Source organism: Papio anubis, unplaced genomic scaffold (assembly GCF_008728515.1).
Source record: "Papio anubis isolate 15944 unplaced genomic scaffold, Panubis1.0 scaffold678, whole genome shotgun sequence".
NCBI classification, from domain to species: Eukaryota; Metazoa; Chordata; class Mammalia; order Primates; family Cercopithecidae; genus Papio; species Papio anubis.
The window spans coordinates 27,694-42,835 of NW_022167002.1; the positions used below are offsets into that span (position 1 = coordinate 27,694).

The following is a 15,142-nucleotide window of genomic DNA, read 5'->3' on the forward strand; positions in this document are numbered from 1 at the left end:
TCCCTGACGCCTCCCCACTGGATGCCAGGGGCACCCCCAGCCCCAGGTGATCCTGATCCCATGGCTAATGAGGACAGCCTGTGGGAAGTGGGCTGGGACAGCTCTGCACAGCTTAATAGGAAAGTTGGGTTCTATTTTGTGGGGTTTTGGTTGATGCCAATGGCCGGTCAGGGCCGTCCGGCCAGGAAGTGATTTATGATATGAGTTAGGAGAAGGGGCTGCCAATGCCAGTGGGGCATTCGCTGCCTGGGTCCAAGCAAGGAAAAGGAAATAAAGGCTGGCGATGTGACAGTGGAGGAGCACAGAGGGAAGGAACTGGTGGAGACATGGGACTGGCTCCCAGGCTTTAGCTGCCGCCCGTAGGGGTCGTCCTATTTAATTTCTCCTCAGGGTCCTAGAGGCTGTGAGGATCCATCTCCTGAGGACAGAATTGCCCAGAGCCACACAGCTGGTGATCCACAGAACCAAGATCCGGCCAGCCAAAGCTGGCCATCTGACCCCTCACCTGTGGCCCTGAGGCAGGGACTGAGCCCCTGGACACACAGACCCTCCCAGGAACTACTGCAGGAAGGGAAGCAGACGCCCCGGACCATGGCAGGACACAGGGCTTGCCCTCCAGGGCACATTGGGACCAGCCACTGCACAGGTGGGACACACCTGGGTGCTTTAAATCATGCTGGGGAAAGGAGCCCTCGCTCTCAGGGCGGGAAGGCGGAGACCCCACCCTCGATGGGCCCAGCCTCTGCTTAACCCGCGCTGGGGAAGGAGCCTCACTCAGGGTGGAGACGGCACCCGATCGGGTTGGCTCTCCCTGCTGGGCACAGCCTGAGCCACATGACCAAGGCCAGAGAGGATTATCAGGTACACCCGCCAGCCTGGCAGCCCCCCGACCAGGCTACACACTACCCTCACCTTAACAGCCCGGTCCATCACTGCCCCACCCTCTTCTGCCAGCCCTGCCCCCACAAGGTCTTGTCTTCTCGTGTCCTGTTCCCGGCGCTTGGCAGCCCCGCCCCACCGGTTCCACCCCATCGCCTCCCGTGTTCCATCCCCGCTGCCCAGCTCACCTGTGATCCCAGCCTACTGGCTCCACTCCCTCACCCGCAGCCACCCCTCACTCGTCTCCCCTCACTCTGCTCCAGCCCGCCCAGCATCGCCCTCCAGGCCCCTCTTCACCCGCAGCCCCCTGCCCTTCACCATTGCCCACTCTATTCACCTGCCACGTCCCACTTCTCCCTGCCCACTTTTCCCCCCATCATCTGTCCATCCTGTTGTTGGTTATCCACTTTGGCAAGCCGGCTGCCCCTTTACCCGTGAGCACGCTTCGCCTGCTCGCCTCCTTTCGGTGGCCCCGGCTCCCCTCCCGCCTGTCCCAGAGCAGTGGAGGCCCGCCCTTTCATCTACAGCCTATCGCAGAGGACGTTGCCGTTCGCGATGACGAATAGGAGGGGGCCGTCACAGCAAGCCCCGGGCCTCGCGCCCTACGTCGTGTTAATTGGGGTCCCTGGCCCCGCGCTGGTCAAGTGCGCCGTGGTGGTGCTGCGGCGGGCGGGCTGGAGGTGGCTGAGGCCGCTGAGCGGCCGGCGCGAGACGCTGCCTTGGGCGGCTGTGGGTGCTCGGCGTTGGCTCCCGGGAGGAAGGTCCAGGGCGGCCGGAGATCGCCCCGCACTGTGGGCGCGCCGCGCACCCCGAGCGTCTGCCGGGCTTTCCTTGGGCTCACGCATCCGGGAGGCTCGAGGCCGGAGGCATCCTGAGCTCCCGCCTCCTCCCGGACTGGGGCCGGGCCTGCCCGTGGCGCCTTCCCGGGCGGGGCCCCTCCATTGGCGTGGGCTTTAATGGGGTGGTAATGGGGCCGGCAGTTGTGGTTCTCGCTGATATCTTTGCTCCTAGTTCATTTTTGTTGGAGGCCGAGTCCTTAAGAGACCCGAGGCGCCTACAGCCCACTCTTAAAGTCCGGCTGTGTTCAGAGAACTGAAGCCTCCCGGAATTTAACTGTTTTGGTTTTTTAATGACTCAGTTTATGGGGGAAAAAAATGACGAAGCGGTTTAGTGTTCATGGCAATCCACGAGCCCGTATTTAATGTGACAGTTCAGCGCTGCCGGCCCAGGCCGGGGGAGACACGGGGCGTCCGTGGCGTGAGTTTGGCAGCAGGTTACTGAAAGCCTGGGGAGTCCCTGGTCTTACTGCTCAGGGTTTCCTATCATGTCCTTGCTGATAAGTAACTTCTCTCTTAAAATGCGTCTCTTGGTCCTATAATTTGGAATTTGCTAAATCAGTAAGTAAATGTTGACTATAGTATATCTTTCCTAATATTGCCAGTGACTGAATAGGTGTTTTTTTTCCCCGTATATATTCTAAAATATTTTTGTGGGATATATTAATGTAGAAAAGCCCGGTAAGGCATATATAGTACAATTTGAGAATACCCTCCCTCAGCCTCCTCATTGCTGGGTTTACAGGTGTGTCATCTCATCCAGGTGAGAATAATTAGAAAATAAGTAGGTTGCGGCTCACAATCGCAACCGCAGCATGTTGAGAGGCTGGGCGGCTGACCGCTTGAGGTCAGGAGTTTAAGACCAGCCTGGCCACAACATGGTGAAACCCCGCCTAAAAATAAAAAATACTACTAAAAAATAAACTACTAAAAATAAAGTAGTAAAAATACTACTAAAATAAACTACTAAAAATACAAAAATTGCCATGGTGGTGAGCACTGTCGCCCCCAGCCACTCAGGAGTGTTGAGGCAGGAGAATTGCTTGAACCCAGGGAGGTGGGAGGTTGCAGTGAGGCCCAGACTGTTCACCGCGCTCTGTAGCCTGGGCAACAGAGCAAGACTTTGTCTCAAAACAAACAAACAAACAAAAGTGTCCGCATGACCAAGCCAGAGATTTAACCTCATAACCCTCTCCCTCCCTCTAGATTACACTGTCAGACATAGAGAAATGTCCTTGCTTTTTAAAAAAAAATATTTTACCATCTCTATGCATTCTATAGTATCTTGTTACCTGTTTGAATAATACCTGCTTAGGGATAATACTGTATCGCGGTGGTATCTTTTAGAGCCTATCATTATGTGACCTTGCATCTTTGTTACATGCAGTTGTGGTGGTTGGGCTTTTATTGGTAAGTTTTTTTTTAATTGAATGATTAGTCCTTAGTTTATCCATTCACACGCTACCTCCAGGTGAGTTGAGTTTGGGACTGTCAGAGCCTGTGGCTGACAATCTTGTCCTGCGGAGTGCTGGTGCAGCAGTGTAAGGTGTGGAGGATGTACAGACCAAGAGGTGAACGGATTTCCAGTATTCTAGATTTTGACGCCCCAGGCTGGGAGGTGTAGTGTGGTGTGATCTCGCCCACTGCAACCTCCTCGCCCGGTTCAACGAGCCTCTGCCTCAGCCTCCTATCTGGGCTATAGGCATCCGCCACAATGCCTGGCTAATTTTGTATTTTTAGTAGACTGGTTTCACCATATTGGCCAGGTTGGTCTCGAACTCTTGACCTCAGGGTGATCCACTCACCGGCTTCCCAGTGCTGATTACAGGTGAGCCACCACTCCTACCTTTTCAGCTTTTCTAAAGAATGCCAAGTGTTTTTTCCAAAGTCTGTTCCTAATTTTGTACTCTGTAGCAGTGTATGAGAGCTCCTGGTAATATTAGGCTTTTAAGTTTCACCAATTCGTAGGCATGTAATGGGATTTAACTATAGTGTGAATTTCTTGCTATATTGTGAAGGCTTGTGAGGATTCTGTGAGGAAAAGAAGCCCTTTTGTTTAAGAGTTTCTTAAGGGGAATTTAAACCATAATTGTATTATAGTTATTTTTGAACATGTATAAAGAAAAGGTTTCCAACACTGAAGCTTTAGTTAAGATAAAAGGTCATTAAAATGGGAAGGGCCTTTACCAGAAATTAGTTTTCTGGAATGTGCAAGATTTTAAAGATGCAGTATTTAATTTTTCTAATTAATAATCTTTATCACATGAGAGTATGAAGGTGGCTCTGCCCCTCCACACCTGTGGTGCTTTCTTAAGGTGAAATCCAGAGACTTGAGAAAAGAAATAAGCATACAGAGGACAAAGCATAAAGAAAGTGCCGGGTTCAGGGATCAAGGCCAGCTTACAGAGGACCCATCACTGCACCTGCCTCTGAGTCTCTTTTAGCATTTATTGATACCATTCTACCATCTTAAAAGACAGGGGAGGGCAGGGACACAGGATCATTTTAGAGTGAAATTAGCAGTAAGACATAAGAACAAAACCTCTGTGATATGAATAAGTTCAAAGGAAAATCCTGTGCCTTGAGATAAACTTTGGCAACATTGCTTCACATCCTATCACATGGGGATAAACCTTGGACAATACCTAGCTTTCCTAGGCAGAGGTCCCCATGACCTTTACCGTGCACGTCTCTGTAGTTGGAAATTATAGCAGATAACTTTAACCAGCAAGCTACCTTCGTGGCATTGTTTAACAAAGACACATCCTGCACAGCCCAAAATCCATTAAACTCTTTGAGCTACCCAACACATGTCTCTTGAAGGACAAGGTTGGGGGTAGGGTCACAGATTAACAGCATCTCGATGGAACACAATGGAGTCTCTATGTCTACTTTTCTATATAGACACAGTAACAGGCTGATTCTTTCTTTTCCCCACATTTCCTTTCTTTTCAACAAAACCGCCATTGTCATCATGACCGAGATTACATAATTTCACAAAGTAATAGAATATCACAAAGCAAGTAGAGGTAGGATGAGATCACAGGGATGCATGCTAAAATTAAAATCTTAAATGAAATTTCGGCATCGCTAAGCAATATTGATAACATCTTATCAGAAAACAGGGTTTGAGAGCAGACAACCCGTCTGACCAAAAATTTATTAGGTGGGAATTTCAGTCTCTAAGCCTGGCTTACAGGAGGCCGGGCTTCATCCTGCTTCAACTCATGAAAGGCGCAGGCCCAAGGGGGTCATTTATAGGCCTACCAGAGCACATTCTCTCTTTCTCAGGGATGTTCCTTGCTGAGAAAAAAGACCAGCGATATTCTATTTGCATACAAGAAAAGAGAAGAAATATGGTTCTGTCTCCATCCGCTCACTGGCTGCTAGTTCGGTTGTTGCTCTCCTTGTCTCTTCGAACATTGTTGTTATCTTAGCCCCTTTCTTCAAGATGCCCAGATTCTCTGTTGCGGCTTGAATTGAAACATATGTCTACAAACAATGGTAGAGTTATGTGAATTATCGAGGTCCCTGAGGCATAGGCCTCAGCTAAAGAAGATGGAGGAATGGTGAGATTGCAGTATGGAGGTAGTCATAAAAGGCCTGGAGTATGAATTAATGTAGGTAGTCCTGTTGTGTTCCTTCATTTTGAGGGTTTTTCACGGAAAGCCATTTAGTCCTCGCGCCTTGGGCAACCCTGACTGCTAATTCTCCTCCCTTTTCTTCTTCAGAGGGTCAGCCATGGCATGAAGTGTTTGTCTGGTTTCTTCATTTTATTTGAGATTCTTCAATGAACCAGTATGGTCAAAATGCCGATTAACAAAATGAGATACATATCCCTAGCCTTACTGCAGAGGTTTCACTTCAACTGTCAAGCCATCCATAAAAGATTTTTTGTTACTTGACTGAATGCCTCTGGAAATTCAGCCATATTGGCGTATCTTGAGAGGTCAAAATTTCCAGTTCTTTTACTAGAAATGGTTCAAGAGATGTTCTTCCTATATGCCTGTCCCACCCATGTTGCACTCCACAGTAAAACTGCATGCACACCATCATTCCAGTCACACCAAACATGTTCCAAGCTCATGAGTCTATCTCCCATCCAAATGACAGTTTGTCTAAGATCATTAATTTGATTTGCCAATTTTTGGATTCCTAGATACTAGATTGTGAATTCCACAACCTTGTGGGAATTCTTTTGCCAATTGTCAAACAAAGCTTACTGTCTGAACAGAAGAGTGCAATGCAACCTTGCCACAGTGGCTGTAGCTGTGACTGCAATTAATCCCATAATCACCAGTAATTAAAGTAAAATGAATCTTTTGGATCTATTTAAAACGCCTTTAATATTTCAGCCGTACATGGATGGATGGTGAGGCCTCCCATGGTCGGTCCATGACATTAGGGATCCACACGCTTCTCTTGCTCAGCAAGAATACGGTGCCGCCAATCAAAAGTCGAATCAATGCAAGTAAACAATCTGCAATTTTCACAAGTTATAGTTTGGGGAGTCTGGTTAATAACTATATTTCCTATGACTAACATATAAGGGGGCTTTACACAACTATGTAAAGGAACTTCGTTAGGACTGGAATTTTAGGTTGATAGAGAAATGGCTTCTATAATCTCTTGTTTCTATAGTTTGATTTCCAGACCAAATTCTAAGGTAGTGAAGCCACAGTAAGTCTCCATAATTCTGATGTTCAGGACCAAAAACAGGACTTATCATTTTTGGTCTTGGAGTAGAGATTCCCTTTCTCCCATATCCAAGGTAGAAAGACTGTACTTTTTGTGCTTCTGCTTGTCTAAATTTCCGTTAAGTCACTATCAACAGTTGGACTCACTAGTGCACTGGGACAGAATTGAGTTTGGTTGTCCTATGCACTGTGGTAGAAATGACCTCTAGGTGCCCACCCATAACAGTTCCAAATGTATTGTTTGTAATATCACTGCACTATCGGCCACCACATTCTTCCCAAATTAAATCTTTGATTCTCTGAAATCTCTTTGGGGCAAGGCTTCCTTTACCTAAATTTTTAATGATCTTTGATAAGAAAGTCTTGTAAATAGTTTTACTCAGGTTTGAGTGGACATTCTGCTTACCATGTGATAAGTGAATCTACTGGTGGAACTGACAGTAGGTACTTCTACCAACCAATTTTGAATAGCAGGCATTAAACATCCTGGTGCTCTCCCTAGGCAAATAGGAGGATAACGATACCCAATGGAAATATTTATCATCATTCCTTCTTCCTCCGGGTTTGGCAGGGTAATCATCATCTGTGGGACCAGGTACCCACACACCATTATTAACATATACTTCAATAGGGATTGTCCATCCATGACTGCCCCACTATACGGAAAGGCACACAGGCCCAGTAGGTATAATTAGCTGCCGCTGCCCTGCAGGCACGGGGAGACTTACCACCGTTGATACAATCATTGTGCTGTAAGCAGCATTTTTTCTGGGGTTTGTGTCACCTTTGTGCTAGCTAGCTTTTTCCAGCTAACGGTGTCAGCTTTACCAGCCCAGGTCGGTAGCTCCACCTCTTGGTGCGTGGTGACTTCATCTGTTCTGATATCACCCTCTTGTTCATCATGCGAAGTCAATGGTGCTCGATTATGTGTTTCTGTCTCCGTGGAGGTGCTTTTCTTTTGCATCTCCCATGGGTTCACTGTAGAACTTCAAATGTCTAGTGGGTATCCAAACAGGAAGCTGATTTTCTCCCCAGAAACACTAAGCAAAACCTCTTCCCAGGTTATCACCTTCCCTATTTCCCATGTCTTATTTTTGTTGTCTTTCCACCAAATCAGTTTTCCTTCATGTGGGCTGTTCTTTTATCACTGTAGTAGATGTTGTTCTGGCAGAAGTAGTAGTCTGATTTCTATAAATGTTTAAAAAATTTAAAGGTGAGTGCTAGATTGTTGCATCTGAGGAGGGTACACTCCTACTGTTCCCCTTTTTATTTAACTAACTGAGTTTTGAGTGTTCTATTAGTTCTTCAACTATGGCCTGTCCTTTTGGGAATTATAAGGAATTCCTGTTGTATGTAATATTCACTGATTTAAGAATTTTGGAAAGCTTTACTTCACAATAACCTGGTCCATTGTCAGTTTTAATTTTTCTGAACCCCATTACAGCAAAAACAAGATAATAAATGTTTTAACATGTAAGCACTTTCTCCTGTCTTACATGTTGCCCATATGAATGTGAATAAGTATCAACTGTTACATGAACATATGATAATTCTTTCCAACGAAGGTACATGGGCAACATCCATTTGCCATAATGCATTAGGACACAGGACTCCTCTGATTAACTCCTGCCTCTTGAGTGGGCAGGTGTAATACTCTGACACTGGCAATGTTGTACAATATCTTTTGCCTGTTTCCATGTGACATCAAATTTGTTTTTTAACCCTGCTGCATTTCTACATGAGTCAAAGCATGAAGTTCTTTGTGCTTTTATGAATGCAGAGGGATACCAGTAAGTCAGCTTGTTCATTTCATATAGTTAAAGGTCCTGGTAAATTAGCGTGTAATATGAGTAATATAAAATGGGAAATTCTTTTCTTTACAGTTTGTTGTAATAAACTGGAACAACTGGTTTAACTGATCACAAGTATATTTAATTAGAGCTGTCTCAACATCCCTTGTAGCCTGTACTACATATGCAGACCTGATATAATATTGGGTTGATTAAAATCTTGTAACACTGTAATGACTACTGCAACCAGCTCTGCTCTTTGAGCTGGATTGATATTGAGTTTTGATTACTCGCCCTTTGGTCCTGTGTGCTGCTTCTTTCCATTGCTGGAACCATCAGTAAATACTCGTCAGAGCATTTTCAAAGGCTCATGTCTGGTAATTTTTGTAGTAAAACTAAGTATCAGTTTTAAAAACTGGAAGATTTTGTTTTGGGTAATGATTATCAATAACTCCCACAAAATCAGCAGCGCCAATCTATGCACCAGAATTCACATAAAGGCTTGCCTAACTTCTGTTCCTTGGTTAAAGGAACAACTATTTTGTCTGGGTCATTACCACACAATTTTATTATTCGTATCTTGCCTGACCAATTAATGTAGCTATTTGATCCAAGTACAATGTAAAAGTCTTAACTGCATTCTCGTGAGGAAGAAATGACCACTCCACAAGATCAAAGTGTTTTGAATAATGATGCCTTGTTGGAGAATGTACAGGTAGCAAAAATCAAAAGTTGGAGGGGCTAAAGGATCTATTCTGTTTCATTATGCTTCTGACTGAATTTTTTCTTCCACTAATTTAATTTCTTTTTTGTTGCCTCTGAGGTTAATATTCTTTTACTATTTAAGTCTGGATCTCCCTCTTAGATAGAGAACAAATTTGACATGGCATAAGTAGGAATGCTCTAGAGTTACTTGTAATCCACTATCGCTTCAACAATTTTGAAAGTCATTTAATGTTTTTAATGTATCTTTCTTATTTCTATTTTGTATTTAATTCTTTCTATTTTCTCATCTGCATCCCTAAATAATGAAAAGGAGCAGAGGTTTGATCTTATCAGATGCTATTGTTAGTCCTGCGTTGGCAACCTCTGCTTGCAGAAATGTGTAACAACAATTAATTTTTCTCTTGTTTCTGCAGCACACAAAATATCATCAATATAGTGAATGATATAACAATTGAAAAATTTGTCTCTAACTGGTTGGAAGGACTTGACCTACGAAAGTTTGACAAATAGTTGACTATTAAGCATTCCTGAGGTAGTACTTTCCACTGAAACCTGGTGGCTGGTTCTTTATTATTTATGGCTGGTATAGTAAAGGCAAATTTTTCTCACAATCTAGTTTCTGCCAGAGGAATGGTAAAAAAAGCAATCCTAAGATCAATTATAATTAAAGGCCAGTCTTTTGGGATCATGGCCGGAGAGGGCAATCCGCTCGAAGAGGCCCCATGGGTTGAATTACAGCATTTACGCCTTTTAAGTCCATTAACATACGCCATTTGCCTGATTTTTTCTGAATTACAAATACAGGAGAATTCCAGGGTGAGAAATGAAGGCTCAATATGTCCTTTTTTAATTGTTCCTCGTTAATGAATGTAAAGCCTCCAGTTTTGCTCCGTGAGCGCCACTGATTTACCCATACCGTTTTTCTGTTTCCAAGTTAATGGAATGGGCTTTAGGAGGCTCTACAGCGCTCTTCCTAAAAAGGATACCCTATTCTTTCTTTTCTTGATTTTTCTTAGTCTCAATTGGGACTTTAATGCCATTTGCATTTTTCCTAACCCCTTTCCTATATATCCCATCTTAGTCATGATTTTTGACTCGTAGGGCTGGAATACTGAGCGGCATAATGATTTCCAAGACCTCCCATTGCTGTAATAAATCTCGACCCCATAGATTAACAGGAATTAGCACCATTGGCTGAACAGTACTTTCTTGGATTATCTGGTCCTAAACAATGTAAAAATCATTGTACTTTCGTACTTCTGAAGCTGTGCTTCACACAAGTCTTGTAACAGCTCTTTTGCTTCTAGCCAATTTTTGGCCACTGATTTAAAGCAATGACAGAGAGATATCAGCTCCAGTGTCTACCAACCCTTCAAACTGTTTTCCTTTGAATAATGGCCTTTACCACAAGGTCTACCAGAGACCAGATTTGCCCAATATGCAGCCTTTCCTGTCTGATCAGTGCTTCCGAACCCTCCTGGTTCTTTTATCTCAATTGTTTCCAACTTTAATATACAGATTTGACAGCATTGAGACGCATATAAGATAGTCTTTGAATTAATGGACTGATGCACTTGACTGAGATTAGCCTCACAGTCCCCTGCAGGGCCATACCCCTGTGGGGATTTTTGTGGAGGCTCTGGAAGCAGAGAGACTGCTTGTATGGTGCAATAACCCATTGCTGCACTGCTGCCAGGCGGGGATAATTGCTGTATTGCATAATTGGCCATTCCCTGAGACACTGTGGCAGTGGGGGTTGTTGTTCCTGAAACCCTGAGGAACAAGGGCTGAATTTAATGCCCCAGTTTGTTGCGGGCCTGAGGCTGGCCCCTCCTCCGGCTTCCTCGGCCAGTGGTTGCCCATTTTATCAAATTAGAACGACATTGATCACCCCAATGTTTTCCCCTTTTACATCTTGGACATAGGCCAGGTGGCTCTTTATCTGTTCTTGTGTAGCTTGAGTAGTTACTTTTTGTTTATTTGAGACTAGGCAATTCTTTTTTAGATGACCAATTTGACCACAACTATAACATCTCCCCAAATGTTCTAACTTGTCTCCTAAAGCAACTCCTGTGATTGCTTGAGCCAAGCATAGCTTTATGCATAGCTCCTCCAATTCCATCGCAGGCTTTAACGTACTCTGAGATTACATCTGATCCCAAGTGGAACCTTCCTTTTAATGGCAGCTTAATGGCTGATTGACAATCAGGGATTATGTTTTCATACGCCATCAACTCCACTATGACCTTTTACGGCATTCTCATCCTAATTGACTTTTGAGCAGCATCTTGAAGTCTTGCTACAAAAATCAGGGTAGGGCTCTTAGAGCCTTGTCTTATTGTATTAAAGGAGGGGTATGGTTCCTGGGTCTTGATTTTCTCCCAGGCCCCTAAGGCAGATAGCCCTAATTTGCTCAATGGCCCTATTTGGCATTATTACTTGTTGGTCAAATAGTGCTCCACCTCCTTGACCTATTCCTAATAGTTGGATTCACCTGTTAATTGAGGACTGGCAGTCCCATTTCTTCGGACCTGTACTTGTGCCCTCCCATCAATCCACTCAAGTCTTAAATTGTAAAATTGAGAGGGTGAGAGTGAGGATTTGCCAGAATCTCCCAATCATAAGGAATGAGTCTATGTCCATGAGCAATAGAGTCTTAATAATGTCCTCATGTAAGGAGAGGGTCCATACTGTTTACTCTTCTTTCATTTCTTTTTAGCATTTTTATAGAAAAGGACTTATATCTGGCTTTCAGCTACGGGAAGCTCTCCTGGGCCCCTTCCAGGTGGTCTTGTTTGAATATTGGGAATTGCCACGCCTCAATATCTCCTTTGTTTTCTTGCCTTTATCAATAATTTTATGTAACGCACTACCCTGTGTACTAGGCGGTACTCAGGAAAATTAAGTCTCATGGTGGGCGGTTGAGGATATGGCGGCCCTGCCCTGTGGCACTGGAAATGTTCCCACATGTCCATACGGGATTTTCTGGTGGCTGCTGATACTGTAGTTCAGCTGGCGGCCAGTATTGATAGGCTACTGGCGGTTGGTCTTATCTTCACCGCTGATATTGTGGACACTGCATTTGGATTGGCATTGCCATGGCAGAGACTCTGTCTTTTCTCATTTGATCTTCTTTGGCGCTTGTACTTGTTTAACCTGCATTTGAGGTTATAAAGTTACAGGCATCTGAGCTGCTGGAAGAGCAGTTGGCCATCGTGGCTTAGACTCTGATGGCTTACTAATTCTGGATTCTTTTCTTCTAATTTTAACGTTTCAGGATATACTACCTCTTGTAATTGACATATCAATATTTATGCTGGACCGAGCCATAGCCGCTCTGATACCATTCACAGTGTGAACTTTCCTTTCTTTCCGGGATTCTATCCTGCCTCTTTTTCACAATCTACTGCATTGCTTTTAGGGACATCAGAAATTGGAACGCTTATCTTCTTCTGTTTGCAAACGGTTCTAAAAGCTACTTTATTACGACCTAATCATTCCATACTGTGAGCCGGAATGATTTTACCTTCCTACTTGCTTGTTTTAATTCTTTTGCCAATTTTTTCCCAATCTTTTTAGATCTAAAGTTCCCTGTTCCGGAAACCATGGACAAACTGCTCTATTGTTTGAAATAGCTGCAATTAGATTTTTGGTAGAGACTTTAATCTCTTTTTAAGAGAATTTTAATAAAGCTGCTTATAAGAGGCATATTTACTTTAGTTTGCCCCATTGTTACCCTAGGTTCTTCCTGAGGCCATTGCCACCGCAAGGCTGACTGTAATGATTTCCGAGCCCTCGCTGACTTGTCCTCAAATGACCACGCTTCCAGCGCATCTTCACCTTAGAGAAAAAGCTTCCACGCTGGGGTCCAGATGAAGGGGTGGCTCAGCCCCTCCACACCTGTGGGTGCTTTAGCGTGGTCTGCACTGAGAAAAGAAATAAGACACAGAGACAAAGTATAGAGAAAGGCGGGGTCTAGGAATCTTCGCTTCAGCCACAGGAGGACCGATGCACCGGCCCTGAGTTCCCTTTGGCAGATGGCTGATAATTATCTTTACCATCTTAAAGATAAGGAGTGGCAGGGAGGCTATGAGGGGGTCGGCGCTCGCTGGTCTCGGAAGACGCTCAACCCGGCCACAGGGACGGCGGAAGCAAGCGGGGCGGCCTGCGGGCGGGCGCTCTCCATCTGCCGCACGGGCCGGGACGCGGGCCGTGGCTCCATCTCCCGAGCCAGCCGTGTTCTCCCTCGGGCGTCCAAGGGCTGGCGCGGCGCGAGGGCCAGGGCCTGGCGGCGCTGCTGGCCAAGGCCCACAATGGTGATCTGCTGTGTGGCCGTGAACTGCTCCAATCGCAGCAAGTGGCAAGGAGAAGCGCCGCCTCCTTCCACACCCCCAAAGGACTCAAAACGTCTAATCCAATGGTTAAAAGCTGTTCAGAGGGATAACTGACTCCCATTAAGTATTCATTTAGTGAGCATTTCACCAAAGACAAAGCCCAAGAGGCTGAGGACCAGCACGCCGCCGAAGCCCACAAGCAAAGCCATCCACCTTCCACCACTGAGAAGAAGAGGGGGGGCTGGAGGCCATGGCCGCACTCCAGAGGGAAAGATGCCAGCAAGGCCACAGGGGGTGTGAGGGGACACTCGAGCGCCGCCACCGGCAGAGGAGCTACAGAACAAGAGCCAGGTGTGCTGCCTGCGGGAGCAGGTGGAGAAGAAGAACGGTGAGCTGAAGAGCCTGCGGCAGAGGGTCAGCCGCTCCGACAGCCAGGTGCGGAAGCTACAGGAGAAGCTGGACGAGCTGAGGAGAGTGAGCGTCCCCTACCCGAGTGGCCTGCTGTCGCCCAGCCGCGAGCCCCCCAAGATGAACCCAGTGGTGGAGCCACTGTCCTGGATGCTGGACACCTGGCTGTCGGACCCACCTGGAGCTGGAACCTACCCCACACTGCAGCCTTTCCAGTACCTGGAAGAGGTGCACATCTCCCATGTGGGCCAGCCCATGCTGAACTTCTCGTTCAACTCCTTCCACCCGGACACGCGCAAGCCGATGCACAGAGAGTGTGGCTTCATCCGCCTCAAGCCCGACACCAACAAGGTGGCCTTTGTCAGCGCCCAGAACACAGGTGTGGTAGAGGTGGAGGAGGGTGAGGTGAACGGGCAGGAGCTGTGCATCGCATCCCACTCCATCGCCAGGATCTCCTTCGCCAAGGAGCCCCACGTTGGGCGCCAGATGAAGGGGTGGCCTGCCCCTCCACACCTGTGGGTGTTTCTCGTAAGGTGGAACGAGAGACTTGAGAAAAGAAATAAGACACAGAGACAAAGTATAGAGAAAGAAAAGCGGGGGCCCAGGGGACTGGCGCTCAGCTTACAGAGGACCCACGCCGGCACCGGTCTCTGAGTTCCCTTAGTATTTATTGATAATTATCTTTACCATCTTAAAGATAAGGGAGTGGCAGGACAATAGGATCATTTTTAGGGAGGAAATTAGCAGTAAGACATAAGAACAAAAACCTCTGTGATATGAATAAGTTCAAAGGAAAATCCTGTGCCTTGAGATAAACTTTTTAGCAACATTGTTTCATCCTATCACATGGGGATAAACCTTGGACAATACCTAGCTTTCCTAGGCAGAGGTCCCTGCGACCTTTGGCCGTGTACGTGTCTCTGGGTAGTTGAGATTAAGAGAATGGTGATAACTTTTAACCAGCAAGCTACCTTCAGGCATTTGTTTAACAAAGATACATCCTGCACAGCCCAAAATCCATTAAACCTTGAGTCACCGCAACACATGTCTCTTGCAAGGACAAGGTTGGGGGTAGGGTCACAGATTAACAGCATCTCAAATACAGAACAAAATGGAGTCTCTTATGTTTACTTCTTTCTATATAGACACAGTAACAGGCTGATCTCTTTCTTTTCCCCACAGTAGGATGCTTTGAAAACAGGAAACTTTTCTTCTTTTTCAAGATGATTTAGCTATTCTGGGATCCTTGCTATTCCATACAAATTTTAGAATCACCTAGTCAGTTTCTAGAAAGAAGTCATTAGGGATTCTGGAATAGATTGAGCTGAATCTGCAGATCAGTTTGGGGAGCACTGACATCTCACATTAAGCCTTACAACCCATGAGCACAAGATCTCTTTCCAGTTATTGAGATATTCTTAAAACCTTGTCAACTTTTTGTGGTGTGGGGAGTATAAGTTTTGCACATTTTT

The 15,142-nt window shown here is 45.8% G+C and overlaps 1 protein-coding gene across 1 annotated transcript; it reads left to right on the forward strand.

The window, feature by feature from the left end:
- Positions 1 to 1,434: 1,434 nt before the first annotated feature.
- LOC116273436 lies at positions 1,435 to 14,238 on the forward strand (the record flags this gene model as incomplete). The annotated part of the gene is made up of 3 exons (XM_031662500.1): positions 1,435 to 1,825; positions 12,997 to 13,335; positions 13,591 to 14,238. Coding segments are annotated over exons 1-3 (1,378 nt in total), but the record flags the coding sequence as incomplete, so codon positions are not given.
- Between the last annotated feature and the right edge of the window lie 904 nt (positions 14,239 to 15,142).